The sequence below is a fragment of the Mustela nivalis genome (genome assembly GCF_964662115.1).
Source record: "Mustela nivalis genome assembly, chromosome: 5".
NCBI classification, from domain to species: Eukaryota; Metazoa; Chordata; class Mammalia; order Carnivora; family Mustelidae; genus Mustela; species Mustela nivalis.
Genome location: NC_139024.1, coordinates 52,611,132 through 52,629,601, shown reverse-complemented (window position 1 = coordinate 52,629,601; position 18,470 = coordinate 52,611,132). Strand labels below are relative to the sequence as shown.

Here is an 18,470-nt window from a genome sequence, read left to right as displayed (position 1 = left end):
AGAATTGTGAGTAAATAAATTCCTGGTTTTTAAGCCACCCAGTCTGTGGTATTTTGCTGTGGCAGCCTGCGTGGACAAATACTGAGTGGCTGCAAAGTAGCCATTAACAGAGGACACATTTCTACCATGCTGAAGAAGGGATTCTAAAGGAATGAGCTGAGACAAGAGACAGAGAGACCTACAGGCACTCCTGTGCTCCAGGAACAAAGACTAGAACATCAGCAGAAGCATTTTTCTTTATTCTTTTTTGTACTTACTATACCTGAATTGGTTTCAGAAAAATGTTTTCGGAAATGGTACTTATTACATATTCTATACATAACCACTTTTTTCTCAGCATGCTTAATAATTATCTACAATTAAAAAAAAAAAATGTCTGACCAGTAAAAAGCCTGATTAGGAAAATAATGATCACAAATGTATTATTGAAGCCGGGCTGTGGCCACTTGGAGAAATGAGGCTAGGTTATATTTTATGGCTTGAGAAATAAACTGACTTTTTTAAAAAAATTTTATTTATTTATTTGACAGAGAGAGATCACAAGTAGGCCGAGAGGTAGGCAGAGAGAGAGGCAGGCAGAGAGAGGAGAAGGGAAGCAGGCTCCCTGCTGAGCAGAGAGCCTGATGCGGGGCTCGATCCCAGGACCCCAAGATCATGACCTGAACTGGAGGCAGAGGCTTAACCCACTGAGTCACCTAGATGCCCCTAAACTGACTATTTATTTATTTTTTTTAAAGATTTTATTTATTTATTTGTCAGAGAGAGAGCGCGAGCGAAAGCGAGCACAGGCAGACAGAGTGGAAGGCAGAGTCAGAGGGAGAAGCAGGCTCCCTGTGGAGCAAGGAGCCCGATGTGGGACTCGATCCCAGGACGCTGGGATCATGACCTGAGCCGAAGGCAGCTGCTTAGCCAACTGAGCCACCCAGGCGTCCCTAAACTGACATTTTAAATTGCTTCTTGAGAAATGTATCACTTTGTTTCATTTTATTTCTTTTCCACAACTTTCAGTCCTTTGAAGGGATTCTGTTAGTTGCTCTTTATAGAGCTCTTTATTGATAAACAGAGACAGAGGTAAACCAAAAGAAGACTCCTGGCTTCTCATCCATGACAGGAATTTCTGGTCTATTTTTTTCTTAGTATGTTCCAACTCAAGTGGAAAGAATCTTTTTAAAGAATCATTTTGGGGAGCAACCTGGGTGGCTCAGTCAGTTAAGCATCTGAGTCCGTTTTGGCTCAGATTATGATCTCAGGGTGATGAGATAGAGCCCCGAATGGAGCTCTGTGCTCAGCTCAGAAACTGCTCCTGACTTTCTCTCCTTCTGTTCCTCGTCCCCTGTGTGCTTGCTCTCTCTCAAATAAATAAGTTTTTTTAAAAATCATCCTGACGGTTATTAGGATAGAATTGAGGTGGGAAAATGACTGCTGTACGTGCCATGAATGATTTAGGTAAGTGCACTAGTTGAAGTCAAAGGGCCTGGAGAGATGTGAGGAGGCCAAGCAAGAACACCAGCCTTTAGTCAACCGTACAATGCCAAGAGAATATTTTTAGAATCCTCCCAGAAGGAAAATGATGGCCTCCTACAAGAAGTCAGTAAAGATCTGACATAACTCAGAATTCAAGGGAACAGCCCATCTTTCATTATATATTTATGACACATTTATAATTGGAAACCAACAATCAAATCCAAATTTATTTGTACACTCACATATTATATTCTTGCACAAAGGCTACAACAATCCAATTTTATGAGTTCTTCCTCATGTGGCAGACTTCATTTACACTTTAGAATTACCGTTTCAATACATAGTTTTCTATTATCTAAGCAATCTAATGAAATCATTTGATCATTTTTTTCTCTGGTGTATTACCCTAAGATAAAATTTTGGAAACTGTCTTGGGTTTTGAATGGGTGTCCTTATTAATGAAACGAATCTTGCAAAATATCCTTGACTTGAAAAATATTGTTTTAAAAAAACCATAAATAGCAGCTATGAAGCTATAATTTCAACAGAGGTAGGCAGCTGGAGCAGATACACATCTAGATTCATGGAAATCAGAGAGAAAAGAGAGAGAATAAAAAGCTGCCCATCATTCAGATGCAGATTTAGCAAACATAATATAATGTTGCATTAATGACGAGCAGTGTTCAAAGATAACAAAGTCTTTGGGGTGGGGGTAAATGAGTAAAGTTGTCTTAAGTATTTTTCTTCTTTTCTCACCTAGGAAGTAACATAGTACATAGCAGATAAAGAATTGGTTTTGGAAGGGGCACCTGGGTAACTCAGTGGGTTAAGCCTCTGCCTTTGGCCTAGGTCATGATCCTGGGATGGAGCCCCACATGGGGATCTCTGCTCAGCAGGGATTCTGCTTCCCCCTCTCTCTGCCTGCCTCTCTGCCTACTTGTGACCTCCCTCTTTGTCAAATAAATAAACCAAATTTTTAAAAAAATTGGTTTTGGAATACGACAGATCTAGATCTAAAGTCTAATTCACATGTAATTGCTGCGTGTTTAATCTGTTGCTAACTGTACTTCGTTAGTTTCTAGTTCTTGCTAGTAATAGTTTAAAAAGCTGGCTGCGTTTGAGTGCCCTCATGTTCATTTATTTTTAAAATTCTTGTTAAATCAGTACTATGGCTATCAGATTGTGTTGCATAATATTATGAAAACAAAAAAGATCAATCTAGAGACTGTGGTAGGGACATGGCCGTTTGTTGTGATAGTCACTGGGGAAGAGATCACAACTGCTGCTTTCTCCAGCTTCCTATGTTCCACCATTCATCTTCTTTTTCCAATTCAACCATGCAAAGTAATTTTCTTTTCCCCCAGAATGCTTTTCTCCTGACATTTATCACAGCTAGCTCATTTTTTTCTGGTCTCAGTTCAACTGAGGCCTTCTCTAGCTTCCATTCCATCATTTTCCCTAAGAAATCACACTGTTGATTCCTTTATGGCAGTTCCTACTATAGACCATTATCATGCTTATGAATCTATTTAGTTGTCTATGTCCTCTAACTAGAACCAAGTAGGTTTTCAATAAGCAGTTGCTGGATGGTCAGATAGATGGATGAGAGAGGGATGGCTGACGGATAGATGACGGACAGGGTCTGATAAAGATCTCCTCTATTCATAATCTGACCACTTCTGATTACCTCTATGTTTAACACCTGTGCATTGCCTCCAACATTTCCCAACTAGACTGTTGTAGTGGGCTTCTTAACGGGTCAGCCTGCTACTACCCTGGGTCTCCTATGGCCTACTTCAACATCATAGTCAAGCTAATCCCCTTAAAAACATGTAAGTCCGTCTTCTGTAAAAAACAAAAACAAAAGAAACAAAAAAATCTGCAATGACCTCCCATATCCCTCCGAGTCAAAGCCAAAGCCCTTACAACAGTCTCAAGTCCGCACTTAGTGTGGTCCCTCCTTACCTCTCTGACTTCTCTTCACTCTTCAGTGAGAACTGCTATTGCCACCCTCTTCCCTGAACATGCCAGGGATTTAAGGCATTTGCTCTAGACTGTTCCCTCTTCCCATAATGTTTTTCCCCCAAATATCTGAGTGACTAACAATCCTCACCTTTTAGTCTTTATTTAAAGGTTATCCTCACACCTTATTTACTACTGCCCCCAATTACCCCACCCACATGCCAGCTCTCCCTGTTGGTCTTTTTTCCCTAAGAACTTACTACCTTCTCACATTCTTCCCTGCCACCTCTCACTCTCATGTAAACTCTGTTCACCCATGATTCCCAGACATGTACGACAGCGTATGGCACGTAGTAGGCACTCAGTATCTCTTAACCTGAATGATTAATCTTGGTGTATATATAGAAGAGTCCTGGTAGTGGATTACAACATGTTGCTCTCCACGCGAATGTATCCAGGACCCAAGAAGGAGGAGTTCAGGCTAGATGCCTGTGGAATTGCCAGCTTTAGGGAGCTTATGCAAAACTCTCTCAAACAGCAGGAAGGAATCTCTGCAAACCCTGAACCAAAGTGATTATAACAGCATCATAATTCTTGTTTTTATCATTCTTGTATTCTCCATATACATTTGCATTTGTGTTCCCTAAGGACATCTTTTTGAAATACTCCTGTGTCTGCCCTGAGAGACCAGTAATGGTCACCATTTATTAATCATCTAAGTACTGTTTAGGGTAAATGGCACAGTTGTGGTTCCATTAGATGATACAATAAGTGGGAAAGTCAGGAAACCCTGCTTTGGTTGGTTGCAGGCTGAGAAACTCACCAGAACTAATTTAAGCAAAATGGGGAAGTTATTTGCCAATGGACTGCAACCAAGCCTAAGAACAGGCATGGATACGGTTGTGGGCATCAGAAATCAGAGCTAGGAACCGAAATGCTTCCAGGTAGTCTTCTTCGGTGTTGACTTTTTTTTTTTTTTAACAGCCTGTAAGCGGTGATGTCGCTAGTCCGAGTCAGCGCTGGAGCGGGAGTCCGGGCGGGAGTGCGGGCAGGAGTCCGGGCAGGAGCTGGGCGCCGCGGGCCAAGGACAGCGAGCACCTGCTACAGGAGCGGCCTCTTGCCTACTACCTGGACGCCTGGCAGGGCGACTTCGCCAGCGGCCCGCGTGGCTAGCGCGCCCCCGCTGCCGCCCCACACTCACCGGTCACAGAACACACCCCGCCCCCCCCAGCGTCTACAACACCCACGATCGAAATACCACCAGGTATCCTGCCAATTCGTTTTCATTGGAGACGCCCTTCACCTCCCAGGGCATCTTCTTAACCATCATTTTGCTCCCATTTGGGTTCATCTACCGTTTCGCCTTTAGGAAGCAAAGATGCCCCAACTGTGGAGCAAACTAAAGGGACCAACACACCAGGCCTTCCTACAGCCCGCTTTTTCTAATGTAAATGTCGTGTTCAATAGCCTCATTTGATTAAGCTTTCAGGACTGTTGTGTAAAGTGAGGTGGGATAGTTTTGGCGTGTGACTGCGGTTTCCTGGGCACAGGGGTCGCGGAGCGTGGAGACGCAGCAGCACTGCTCCTAGGGTTCATGACCACCCAGTAAAGCACACTTTTAGTTTTTGCAGTCTTCAATCTGAGAAAGGTAAGATATGTTTAAATAAACGTGATTGGGGGCACCTGGCTGACTCGGTTAAAAGTCTGCCTTCAGATGAGGTCATGATCTCAGGATCCTGGGATTGAGCCCCACCCACCCTGGCGGCCTCCCTGCTCAGTGGGGAGTCTTCTTCTACACCTGTCTGTACCCTTTCTCTCAAATAAATAAATAAATAAATAAAATATTAAAAATAAGATTCATGCCACTGTTTAAAAAAAAACAAAAACCCCAACAACAGGGGGAAAGACTGTTAGTTGCCAACCCAATACACAGTCTCCCCTTATTATACAGAATTCCAACTGCATTTGCCAATCTGCCCAGCTAAGACATTTCCTGACCACTCTGAAACCAGGCATGAACGTGCAACAAAGCTCTGGCCGAAGACATCTAAGCCGAGGTCTCGGTTTGGAGCTTCTAAGGGTCTTTAAAGAGAGCTCACTTAATTACTGTGTCCTCTTTCAACAACCCTTCTTCCTGCAGGGAAATGGGTCTGGAGCTCCAGCAGTGATTCTCACAAGAACGAAAACCACACACTAAGGAGAGCTGAAAGAAGTATATAGGATATGGATCAAATTGTAAGCCCGTCCTACCAGCCCTGACAGGCTCATAGTCCCTGCTTTGTGTCTAGTTGACAGGGATAGGAGATGAAAAGACACTGTCCCTTTTCCCAGAAAGTTAACAACAGAAGCAACTAACTTTTATTGCACATTTGGTATGTATCAGAAGTCATCCTTAGCGCTTTACATGCATTAGGAAAAAACAACAAAAAAAAATGGGGCGCCTGGGTGGCTCAGTCGTTAAGCATGTGCCTTCGGCTGGGGTCATGAGCCCTGGGATGGAAGCTGCTCAGCAGGAAGCCTGTTTCTCCCTCTCCTACTCCCCCTGCTTGTGTTCCCTCTCTCCCTGTGTCTCTGCCAAATAAATAAAGTCTTTAAAAAAAAAAATGTGCATTAAGCATTATTCCATTTATAGGAAGGAGGATAAACACTTAGCAAGGTTAGCTACCCATGGTAATCCAAGGCTTGAAGCTGGGTCTTCTGTCATTTGTATGATTAACTACAATGTTATACAGTTTCCCAGGCTTACCAACTGTATTTCAAATTTGAATTCAAAGGGATGAAAGCCTTTTTTTTTTTTTTTTTAAGATTTTATTTATTTGAGACAGATAGTTCACAAGTAGGCAGAGCGGCAGGCGGTGCAGGGGGAGCAGGCTCCCTGCTGAGCAGAGAGCCCCATATGGGGCTCGATCCTAAGACCCTGAGATCATGACCTGAACCGAAGGTGGAGGCTTAACCCACTGAGCCACCCAGGCGCCCGGAAGAAAGTCTTGATGAAGGTGAGTACAAGGAACATGGGAGCAAAGGGGTGAATGTCTAACTTTCCAGCAGAATCTTGGGTGCTTACCAGGAGTGTTAAAAATGAATATGCATGCACCAAGAAGCAGAGCAATATGGTCGGTGATCAGCATGCTTAATTTGGATCTTGAATGTTAAGTGGAAGAGACAGATGTTAAATAGGTAGGGAGATTATAAATTATAGCATCAATAATGAAACTGAGTAGGAACTGGAGACTATACTGATCACTTTTCCAGGAAGCTTGACTGTACAGGGAAGATGGAAGTCTGCAACGTATTTTTTGCATACATCTCTGTTAAGTGTATTGAAGCTACCCCAGTTAACATTTAATCAAACACATCATAGTATACTGGAAAGACTATGAACTTTAAAAATCAGACAAAAGTGGATTTGAAATCTTCTGCTCTTATTTGTAGCTTTGTGTAAATTGCATGCCCTCTGAGCTGGTTTCTTCATTTGTAAGTAGTTTAATTTCATTTAGAACAGCTATAGACTACAAATATAACTTTGAGCATAATACCAATTATAACAAAATTAGATATATCTCCTATGGTATTTATATTAATGGGATAACATCACAGAATTCCTTCTACTTATTAATGGATACTAATCTCAAGGAGATCATACTGTCTGATAAAGATAAAAAAGGAGATTGGAATGAAGTTTGTATCCCAAAGGACACATTTTCAACACCTCTTAAGGACTCTAATCTAAGGACTTTTGGTTAGTCTTTGAAATCTATCAATAATTTTAACAGCTCTTTCACTAAATGCTAAATATAGCACATTTTCACAGGACTCTGTCCAGCAACCCTTACTCTGGAATCTTGGCCCTTGGTCCCTCCCCATCTGCACTCCTGGTTACAATGCAGATTTTTAAAGTGAAGGGCAAATACTTAAATTCAGCCTTTATTTTTAAAATTTTTCAAGTATCTTAAGTGTTCAACTTACTTTTACTTTATCCAATCTTGCCATATTAGTATAGCCCAAACAGAACATTTTCACATGGAAAAATGTTTTCTAAATTATGTTAGAAATAGTATAAAGCACCTCTCACAATATTGAGATAAAAGCTATCAGAGGGTATCACTTTTTTACTACATAGCGGTATCTTTTAAATGTCATTAAAAGCATTTCAAATCACAATTACAGGAAGTTAAGTTCTTTGTAAGATGCTGACAAATATAGCTTATTTCAAAATATTACCAGTGCTTGCTTTTTAGCTCCAAATCACCAAAGTGGACCAAATTCCAGCCCAACCTAAGAATTCTCTCAGCATTTAGAGATGTCTGTTACTTACTCTACTCCTTTCCTTTTAAAGCAGTGTTCTTTGCTGGTATTAGTAATAGGATTCTGTCAGAAGTTAGGCATTCCTGCATGGTATGGCTACCAAGATCCTTTCTAGTCTATGAGATTCAAGGCTGAGACATCTCCTATTAGGTACTTTTTGAAATGGATTTATACTTTAATGTTTCAACATGAAGACTTAGATTAGCTATTTCACATTTGACTCATTTTTTCCAAATATGTTACTTTTCTCGAATTTTATGCAGAAATTGAAGTTTTAGAGATTTTTTAGAGAGGCAGCGGGGGAGGGGATGAGGATTGGTGCAAAGAGGGAGAATCTTAAGCAGGCTTCACATCCAGTGAGGAGCCCAACAGGGGGGTTCATCTCAAAACACTGAGATCATGACCTGAGCTGAAATCAAGAGTTGGACACATAACCAACTAAGCTACCCAGGCATCCCAAGAAACTGAAGTTTATTAACTTTTACTTATTGATTTCCCCTAGATCGAATGCACCTAGTCTCTAAATTGCAGTGTTACGAACATACACGTACCAGAGGAGATGACCAAGTCTGACTCCTTAAGTTCCCCTAAATAGCTTTTAGAAATGAACTAAGCGGGTGCCTGGGTGGCTCAGTGGGTTAAGCCCCTGCCTTCAGCTCAGGTCATGATCTCAGGGTCCTGGGATCAAGTCCCCCGTCAGGCTCTCTGCTCAGAAGGAAGCCTCCTTCCTCCTCTCTCTCTGCCTACTTGTAATCTCTGTGTCAAATAAATAAATAAAATCTTAAAAAAAAAAAAAAAAAGAAATGAACTAAGTATTTTATGGGAAGTTACCCTTTATGTTACAGAATAACAGAAGCCCATTGTTAGTGTGAAAGAACAAGTCCTGAATTATTTTATAGCTTCTCCACTAAAGCCTAATTCTAAGCTGCAAAACACATCCAAGATTTAAACATATGCAACATAGCTGGGAAAAAGAAAGACACTTGAATCCCAGGAGCCAAAACTGATCTGCTTCCACTAACCCTAGATTCTAGCATATCCCCACATATGCACAGCAGGGAGGGAAGGAATTCAAAGAAATATACTTTCAAGGGTCACATTCATTTAAGGCTGAAGACCATTCACTGTGTAAGTCTGAGCTGCTATATTATATTAAATAATTTATATAAATAAAATTTCACTAATATCACTATGATATTTTATATGACCCCAATGACATATAAAATCTTGGTCTCTACCTAAGATTTACTAGGCTGATCAAAAATTAAAATTATTGGTATAAAGTGATAAAATAAGACAAAGCATGGTAAAGACTGCTTTATTGGTGGCAGTTAGTATAAGTCAATAAATATTGATCCCCAAATAACTTATTTATCAGTTACTGGTCCATAGAGAGCTGAACGAAACTGACCCAACTGCCTGCTGAGATGATAAACTGGAGTCAATCCTGCTTCTTGGGAAATGAAGCCATAGCTAGCTGATATATGGCATATGCTGTTCCTGAAAAATAAAAAGAAACAAAAAAAGAACTTATAAGAAAATCTGAGATTTACATGGAAACCTAATATTCCAGCTAAAAAGTCATAGAAGAGAGTCAAGTCTGGCATTAAGACTACAGCTAAAAAGTCATAGAAGAGAGTCAAGTCTGGCATTAAGACTACTTCTATAGGAACATAAAAGTATTTTGATAGGTGCTGGCAAAATTTAAAATAAATATATGTTAAACACATCTAATCTTTCTCTTTTTTTAAGGACTTTACTTATTTATTTGACAGGGAGAGAGAGACAGCATGAGCAGGGGAGTGCCTGACAAAGGCAGAAACTTAACCAACTGAACCACTCAGGCACCCCTAATCTTGATTTAGTATCAGTTAACTTCTACAGAAAGTGTTAGGTACAGTACAATAATGTATTTGTCAACTTGGTATCATGTAAAAATTTTTTTAAGTAAGATTAAGAACACATGTAAAGGGGTGCCTGGGTGGCTCAGTGGGTTAAAGCCTCTGCCTTCAGCTCAGGTATGATCCTGGGGTCTTGGGATCAAGTCCCGCATTGGGCTCTCTGCTTGGCAGGGAGCCTGCTTCCCTTCCTCTCTCTCTGCCTACTTGTGATCTCTGTCAAATAAATAAATAAAATATTAAAAAAAAAAAAAAAGAACATATGTAAAGGTCATTTCCATTTTAACCTGAGATTCCCTGAGAAATGCTAAGAATGATTCAAATATCAAAAAGAGGTCAAAATATGCAAGCATTCCCTAAAGTATATTATCAATGTAAAACCAAGAGTGATACATTTAAATTATCAAATTTAATAGCTAATAAGTGAAAAATTATTAAAACTAACCACCAGAATTTATGATGTACTATATGCTGGCTAACTGAACATAATTAAAAAAAATAAAAAATAAAAAATAAAACTAACTACCAGAATACCTAAGAAATAGTCACACTGATCAAAAAGAATTTAGGACTTTATCTTAAGAGAGCCCAAATGCACTATCTAGTTGTTGTCTTCAATCATAAATACCCCTTCACTGTTTTCAATTTAAGCCAAAGAAAGCACCTTGTCATGAGCAGAAGGACTGTGTAATTAGGGCTCAAATTTCAGCCTTTCCACACAGAGGGAGTATTATCTTGAGTAACTAACATAATTTCTTCAACTTTAACATAAGAACACATTACAGACTTAATACAAGGCTTACAAAAATTCCTTTATGTGGCCTTCTTATCAACAGGGCAAGCAAACAGTAATCTCCCAAATATTGTTTCCCTTCCTCCCCCAGAGAGCAATCATTCAAATTCTTAACTCTGCTCTGAGTATACCAATTTGTGATATTCCACTGCTAATATTGAACAACAGACCTGCCCAAACCACAGAAAAAATATCAAGCACTTTTGGGTACAGTAGTAACTGTTGCTCTATATAGGTTTTGTTTCTGTCATAAATATGGATGTTTAATGTCGGTGTAAAACGTTTATTATGTATCACAGTAAAAATGTTCAAAAAGCCCCTGTTACAGTAGATGGGGTAGAGTACAGGGTCTGCAGGGCCACTGTGAGCACACTCAGAAAGTTACCTGTGTCATACATACTCATCAAACGTCACTGGTTTATTTTCTTTAAGATATTAAAATGCTCTTATATAATATGTATCAATCATCCTCTTGAATCTCTTACATGCAAAGCATTATGAACTCAGATTCTGGAGAAAGACTTCCTATGTTAAAATACTGGCAAAGTAAAAGCAATGACGTTAATTATCTCTCCTGTTACTTATCTGTAAGTCAAGCACTCCAAATATCTTACCACCAACTGTAAGCACCATAGTAGCTCTATAGAGGAGGGCATCAGCTACTCCACCCTTCAGATGCACTGGAATTCCATTATCCTCCTAGATTAAAAAATGATAATAATTAATACACGTGTGATCTGTTTTCAACTAAGTTCAGAAAAGACTAATCCATTTATATAAAATTAAGCACCTTCTCAAACCCCTGGAATTAAAATATTGTAAACATCAAAATGAAAAGACTACAATTTTCCTGACTCTACATCCACTAAATTATTAAAATAAGAACTCCCAAAAGTCAATATTCTTTCTCTTAAAATTTAGTGAGATCCAATAAAGATGTTCTTTCCAAGGAATATATAAACATTAAGGCTGTGAAAATATACTGATTGAGTTCATCAACAGAATTATTAAAAAGATCAGTAACCATCACACTTTGGGGGGGGGGGGGGTTGTTTATAACCTTAACCCCTAGTTCAGCACCTGGCATACAGTAGATATTTAATACATCTATTAAATATAAGTATTTTGGTTCAACCTACAATTTCTCAACTTTACAATGCTGTGAAGTAATACATATTCAGTGGAAACTGTACTTTAAATTCTGAATTTTTACCTTTTCCCAGGCTAGTGATATGCAGTATGATACTCTCTTGAAGATGCAGGGCAGTGACAGCTGGCCACAACTCTCAGACAGCCACACAATCAGGAAGTTAAACAACCAATACACTTAAAAACCATTTTGTATTCATAAAACCATTCTGTTTTTCACTTTCAGTATAGTATTCAAGAAATTACTTAAGATATTCAACACTTTATTATAAAAAACTATTAGATGACTTTGCCCAACTTAAGCTAATGTATGTGTTCTGAGCTTAAGGTAGGTTAAGCTACATTTAGTAGGTTAAGTATATTAAATGAATCTTCAACTTAAAATGTTTTCCATTTATGATAGGTTATTATGACGTAATGACATAACCCCATTGAAATCAAGGAAGATCAGTACAGAATACTTTTTAACCACTTAAAATTTTATTTGGGAAAACCAGAGATCACCCCAGGAAAACAAAACAAAACAAAACAAAACAAAACAATCACCAATAATTTAGTTATCCCACCATCTTTCCTTATGTGAAAACCACCATTAACAAAACTGCAAGGTACCTATCCATAAATATATTCTTTTAAAATTTATATATTTACTTTAGAGAGACAGCATATGCGCGCACACACACACACACACACACACACACACACACGGGGAATAGGGAGAAAATTTCAAGCCTGCTCAGGTGCTGAGCAGGGTGTCTGACATGGGGCTTGATCCCAGGACCCTGATATCATGACAGCCGCTTAACCAACTGAATCACCCCCACGCCCCTACTTAATGGTATCTTAAAAACCATTCTCTCAGTCCCTTTAAGCCCACCTTATTCCTTTTAATGGTTACAGATCATTCCAGTGTGCAAAATTATCATAACTGAACTAGCTAGTCTCCTATTAATGCGTATTTAGGTTGTCAGGGTTTTTTTTGGTATTAAAATCCTATATGGAATAATCTTTTTCCTTTTTTTATATTCTCATGCTACTCGTTCTGCAGAAAAGATTTTTTAAAGATTTATTTATTTTAGAAATGGAGAGTGTTCCCTCTATAAAATTTTTACTTGTCAATCATATGTCAATAAAACTGGAAAAAATATATTTTCTTCTAATATGTTTTGCAGGAGAAGCACTTTTATCTGCAGTTTATCTTTTTTTTTTTAAGATTTTATTTGAGAGAGAGAGCACAAGTAGCAGGGGGTTGTGGGACAGACAGAGAGAGAGAGAAACAGGCTCCCAACTGAGCAGGGAGCCCAACATAGGGCTCGATCCCAGGACCCTCAGATCATGATCTGAGCCAAAGGCAGATGCTTAACCAACTGAGCCACCTAGGCACCCCTGCAACTTATCTTTTAATATACAATACAGAAGGGATCAAACTTTATTTTTCCAATACCAATTTATCATATCCTTTCCTCACTGATGTGAAATAGCACCTTTAACATACATTCAATTTCTACATATAAATTTGTTCTGTTTCTCGGCCCTTTCTATGTTTCTATGTTTGTCTATTCTCATGCAACCACCCCAAAGAGTGCCAACCCAGTGTAACTTCTCCAAAGTGTCTTTGATATACCCTTTCCCTCTCATTTCTTCTGCTTCCCCAAGGACTTCTTATATACAACAAATGCCTAGTTAGCTATCAATAGTTTGTTATTCTTTTGCTATTACAGCAGCATCAGTAACAATCAAACGTGGCCAAATTTACTTCCTATCTCCACGTTCTAGTAATTACTCTTACAAGTAATAATTGTCTATAAAATATTTCAGTACCTGAAACAGCTTTTGTTTCTCTGGAACTTTATTTTCAAACTGCCTGCGTGAAGCAGTACTTATGGTCCTCTGGGCAATCTGACGAAGAGCCTGAGATGAAAAATCCACAGATATTGGGCAGATTTAGGTTTTACAAAACTGTCAAAACCAACCATTTTCAATCTTTACTATTACAGAAGAGGAAAAACTGACAGTTAAAACATATCCAACTTGTCAGTAAGAATCCTAAACCAGCAGCCAAGTTTTGCAATTGGTTGTCCATCCACTACCCTTTATATTAAAATTCTGCAGGCTCCAAAAACCACATTCAAATAGCAATTCATGCAGATTCTGAGCAAAAGAAAAAAAAAATCATCTTTACCTGAATTGTAGCATTATATAATCTTGAGTAAAATGCTGACATATTACAAAGATAAAGAGTGATTACAAAATACACTAAGTTCAAGTATTTTCATTTCATAATCTACCATATTATTAAAAATCTATTACTTGATACCAAAATAAAAATGGCATGATTCCTACTTAATTAAAATGTTTTCCCATTACATTTTTCCTAAAACAAATCTTTAATAGGCTCTAATTCTTTTTAAAAAGAAACCTGCAGTATATATCCAATTGCATTAAATAATGAAATAAATACGCACTCTATATTCTAAAATAAATGATACATTGAGGCTAAATAAAACCTTATTTAATAATTACAAAAGCGAACGGTCACGGTTACATTTTCCTTCTCTTTTTCGAAGTTTTGGGAAAATATTTCACACGCCCAAAGCCGGTGGAGGAGTGAAGGACACTGACACTGCAGAACCGCCTGAGGAAAGCAACACTACACTTCTGCCACGGCTGCTCCCAAAGTCCCAACCAAAAGTGAATGACCTGTTTTTTAAACCGCATTCTGATGCTCACAAAGCTCAGAAACGTTGAAATTTAAAGCCTATCAAAATACCATCGGAACATCTTCTGTCCGAGGCTTCCGGGTTATCAGAAACTTCCCACTTGCACCTTAGTTTTACTCGTATCAGAGGCAACCACTTCATGAATGACCTATAGGTTTAAGGGTGGCCACTAAGAACCCAAGGCTGAGTAACTCACCTCTGGTCACCTCCCCAGCCTCTCCACTCCCTTCATCTACCCAACACAGTCTGGGACGAGAGGAACAGATAGAAGGGAAAGTAGCCGCAGGCGAAAGGGACACGAACCAAGGTGACTTCGTTAGTCGCCTTTTTCCACCTTCCCTCCAAGGAGAGGTTTCTCCGTCAAGGTCCCTTAGCTAAGTAAGGTCTCGCCTAAGCCTCCACTCCCGACCTTCCCGCCCCGCAATAAGAACCCAAGCCGAGAGGCTTCTCACCAGCAGATTCCGCAGCATCTTGGCTCAGTTAATATCCACCAACCGCATCAACCGACCACCAAGAACGAAACTCTCCCCACCGGAACCGGAACTACCTTCTGGCCTTGCGCGCGCGTCAGGGAACACAAATATTTCCGGGCGGAGGCTGGGCTTGAGCTCTAACCATAGAGAGTGAAAGAAAAGCGAGAGCGGCCGTACGGCTGTGGCCGCTCTAGCCGACCGGCCGTTTCGGTCTCTTCGGCTCCATCCCATCCTGGCCGAGCCCTTTCAGGCGGTGGTCGCTGGAGCTAAGGCTGGGAAAAGCAAACAATTTTTGAGACCAGAGAGGCTAAAGTCAAGTGTTCTGTACTTTTTAACTACCTTACGTAAAATGAATATGAGACCTATCGTAGAAAATTAATGTATTTAGAAAGAAAAGTTGTTTTTAAAACTTAGCAAACTTGGAACCATTGTTAAGACGGTGAAAGAACACTGGGTTGGCTCAAGAGTTGTGAAACTGCATGAAATACGAAACAAAAAGGATAACTCCTCTTACACGGATACAGTCCGTTTCCTCCGCTGACGAAACTTTGTGAGGGCGTTATTGGTCCTTGTGCTGGGTATTTGCTGTAAGGAGCTGCGTCGAGATACCAGTTTTTATCTTGTACCTTTGGATGCTGCAGAACTCCCCACGCAAGAAACGCTACCACAGTGTCCTGAAATTGCAGACGCTGTTCGCTCGTTTCTCCTTGTCTGGGAAAATGCTGAAAAGAGGGGGGAAATTTAATTGTGGGGCAAGAAATGGAATGGGAAATCTGGGCTCTTAGTTAAGTCCCACAGTCTCAGGTCGGACAGGGCACTTTCCTTGACTGGAGTAGCTAGGCAGAGCGATTATCGTACACAGCCTATCTTCTATCAGTTTTGTCTAAATCATGTCACATTGCAAATATCTTTATTCTCTGTGCCCACCAAAGGTGTACATATATATAAACATATTTACCCTGTGTAAAAATATTTACCTTTCCACCTTTTTACAAACTTTTTACAAATTATTCCACTATGATTTCGGATAAAAAGTGAATGATATATCGGTTCAGTGTAGGTGAAATGTGTAGATAAAAATTAGTAATATCAAGATTACTATTCTCATCTTTTGGGTTGGATCCACCAAGTTATCTTTCACTTAGTATTTTCACACAATTCAGGTTCTCATCCTCACCAAGATTTATAGATAGCCAATTCATCTCTTCCCTAGATAAGGACCGACGGGCTTAATCTCTTCTCTGTATTATGCACTGTGATCAAATCCCTGAGGACAGTTACCAGGTATCAATACCTGGAGATACAATTTTTAAAAAATTAGGATTGTCTAGAATTTGAGCTTTGGTAAAGTTGTACGTGCTGTCTTACATTTTCTCTGTCTAGACTGTAAATTTCTCAAGAACAGAGGTTTTTAAAAAAAATTTACTTATCTCCTAGTACTGCTTAAAGGGTTAAAGGTTAGCCAGTAGATGAATTAATGATATATACTGGGTAATAGTTCGATATATTTAAAGAAGGACACATATGGCTCTGTCCAAAAAGAACAAAGATTCACATAAGTATTTCTTTCAGAGGGTTTTTTAACATTAGGACTGGCACTACACTATTTAGATATATGGAAAATGTGAAGTAGGTAATGGCTAATTTAAGCCTTGTCAGGAAAATAAGTTTGTGTGAAAATAATAAGTGAAAATAATTCATAATTACTGATGCAAAGTTACCAAATCAGTTACTCAACTTTTCTTTTCCTTTGAAAAATGAGATTACAATCCTTACTTTGATCCTGCCTATACGACCTATAAATAAAAAGAGGAAAGCCAGAATAGAGATTTGTGTTGATTTGGATGTGGGTTTCAATTCTGGAACCATGCTTAATCCATTTCCAGTTTTATAAAAACAATATAGTAGAAGAGCTTCATGTGGCATTTAATGTAAAAAACTAATAGCTACAGAAAAGATAGCACTTTAATATAATTCCTTATTTGATTATGATAGTTAGGAATCAAGAAACACTTGGTCATCTTTTTTCTTTTAAGATTTTATTAATCTATTTAGTTGACAGAGATCACAAGTAGGCAGAGAGGCAGGCAGAGAGAGAGAGTGGGGGAAGCAGGCTCCCTGCTGAGCAGGGGGCTAGATTCCAGGACCCTGGGATCATGATCTGAGCCCAAGGCAGAGGTTTAACCCACTGAGCCACCCGGCCCCCCCACTTGGGCATCTTTTAATTGCTGTATTCATTATTAAATAATTTACATAACTTCAAGTCTCAGTCTTTTCATCATTTAAGTTAAGGACTGGCTTTGGATTATCTCTAGCTCTAAAATCCTTGTGTATGGGAAAAATATTTAAAATATATTAATGAGTTCACTCCTTGTTGAACAATAATTTATTGGCTACCTACTATCAATCTCACACTTTGCAGTATGCTCAGGGAAAAACTTTTTAAATCCCTAACTTTCTGAAGCATATAATCGAATCAGGAAGGTAATAAATACATAATAGTAAGTTATGATGTGGATACAAATGAGTCTTAGGTAACTGGTTTAGCAAAAGTTGCTCATGGGAAATTCAAGGAAGAAAGCAGTTAATAGGAAGTTTTTAAAAAAGACTAAATTTCAGGGGCACGTGGGTGGCTCAGTGGGTTAAAGCCTCTGCCTTCAGCTTGGGTCATGATCTCAGGGTCCTGGAATCAAGCCTCACATCGGGCTCTCTGCTCAGCGGGGAGTCCGCTTCCCCCTCTCTCTCTGCCTACCTGTGATCTCTCTCTCTCTCTCTCTCACGCGCACGCGCGTGCTGTCAAATAAATAAAATCTTTAAAAAAATAAAAAGACTAAATTTCAGCAGAGTCTTGTGGAACTAAAATAAATGAAATAGTTTAGCAGGGTCCAATAGAATAAATGGAGTAGAGATTAAAAGGCATTCTTGACTTAGGGCAAGAACATGATTAATAACCTGGATTTAGAATCAAGCACGATTTCCTGCAGGAACTTTAAAACAGATGCCTAGGTGTACTGAAAAGAGAAAGAATATTGTAGTTAATAACCTGAAGTCAGAGCCTGAATCTCTCACTTAATAGTGATTATGACTGAAGGCAAGTTTCATACTTCAGTTTATCTGTAAAATGGATAATGGTATCCATCATATCACTGGGTGGCTATGAAGATTAAATGATATAATTCAATGTCAAGGTAACATTTTAAGGATTTTATTTATTTGAGGGGTGCCTGAGTGGCTGAGTCGTCGAGCGTCTGCCTTCCGCTCAGGTCATGATCCCAGGGTCCTGGGATCAAGCCCTGCATTAGGCTCCCTGCTCAGCAGGAAGCCTGCAAGCACACATTTGGGGACAGGGAGAGGGCCAAGCAAACTCCATGTGGAGAGCACCACCCGAGCCAAAGCTTAAACCACTGAGCCATCCAGGCGTCCCTATAAATGTTAACTTTTATTATGGAAGAAAAAATTGGGTAAAGAGAAATGGATCAACAAAATCCAGACAGAGGGATAGCATAGACAGAGGGTAAAAAGAGAAGGTGAAGAGATGTCTTAGGGAATTGCAAATACTTTGGTTGGCAGAAAGACGAATAATGAGGGATAGTAGAAGTGGCAGAAAGACAAATAGTGAGGGAACAGTGGAAGGCAGGGGTGAGATTTTAGTGATTTTAATTTTTTAAAAAATTTTTATTTCTTTGTCAGAGAAAGAGAGAGAGAG

The 18,470-nt window shown here is 39.3% G+C and overlaps 1 protein-coding gene across 2 annotated transcripts; it reads right to left on the bottom strand.

Annotated features, from left to right (window-relative positions):
* Positions 1 to 9,033: 9,033 nt before the first annotated feature.
* COX7A2 (cytochrome c oxidase subunit 7A2) lies at positions 9,034 to 15,481 on the bottom strand. 2 transcript variants are annotated; one of them, XM_082730307.1, is made up of 5 exons: positions 15,279 to 15,481; positions 14,744 to 15,036; positions 13,393 to 13,482; positions 11,037 to 11,121; positions 9,034 to 9,231 (listed from the first exon to the last, which is right to left on the bottom strand). In XM_082730307.1, the coding sequence occupies exons 2-5, from the start codon at positions 14,759 to 14,761 to the stop codon at positions 9,173 to 9,175; spliced, it is 252 nt and encodes an 83-aa protein (XP_082586433.1). In that variant the 5' UTR covers positions 14,762 to 15,036; positions 15,279 to 15,481; the 3' UTR covers positions 9,034 to 9,172. The 2 variants fall into 2 exon arrangements, 1 of the variants encoding a protein (XP_082586433.1); XR_014311655.1 differs by lacking the exon at positions 15,279 to 15,481 and having other exon boundaries at positions 9,034 to 9,349; positions 9,393 to 11,121; positions 14,744 to 14,902.
* Between the last annotated feature and the right edge of the window lie 2,989 nt (positions 15,482 to 18,470).

Coding starts and splice junctions, on each gene's coding strand:
- COX7A2 (XM_082730307.1), bottom strand. Junction 11,122..13,392: donor AGAAACAAAAGCTGTTTCAG/GTACTGAAATAT, acceptor TTTTTAATCTAG/GAGGATAATGGAATTCCAGT. Junction 9,232..11,036: donor TATGGTGCTTACAGTTGGTG/GTAAGATATTTG, acceptor TTTATTTTTCAG/GAACAGCATATGCCATATAT.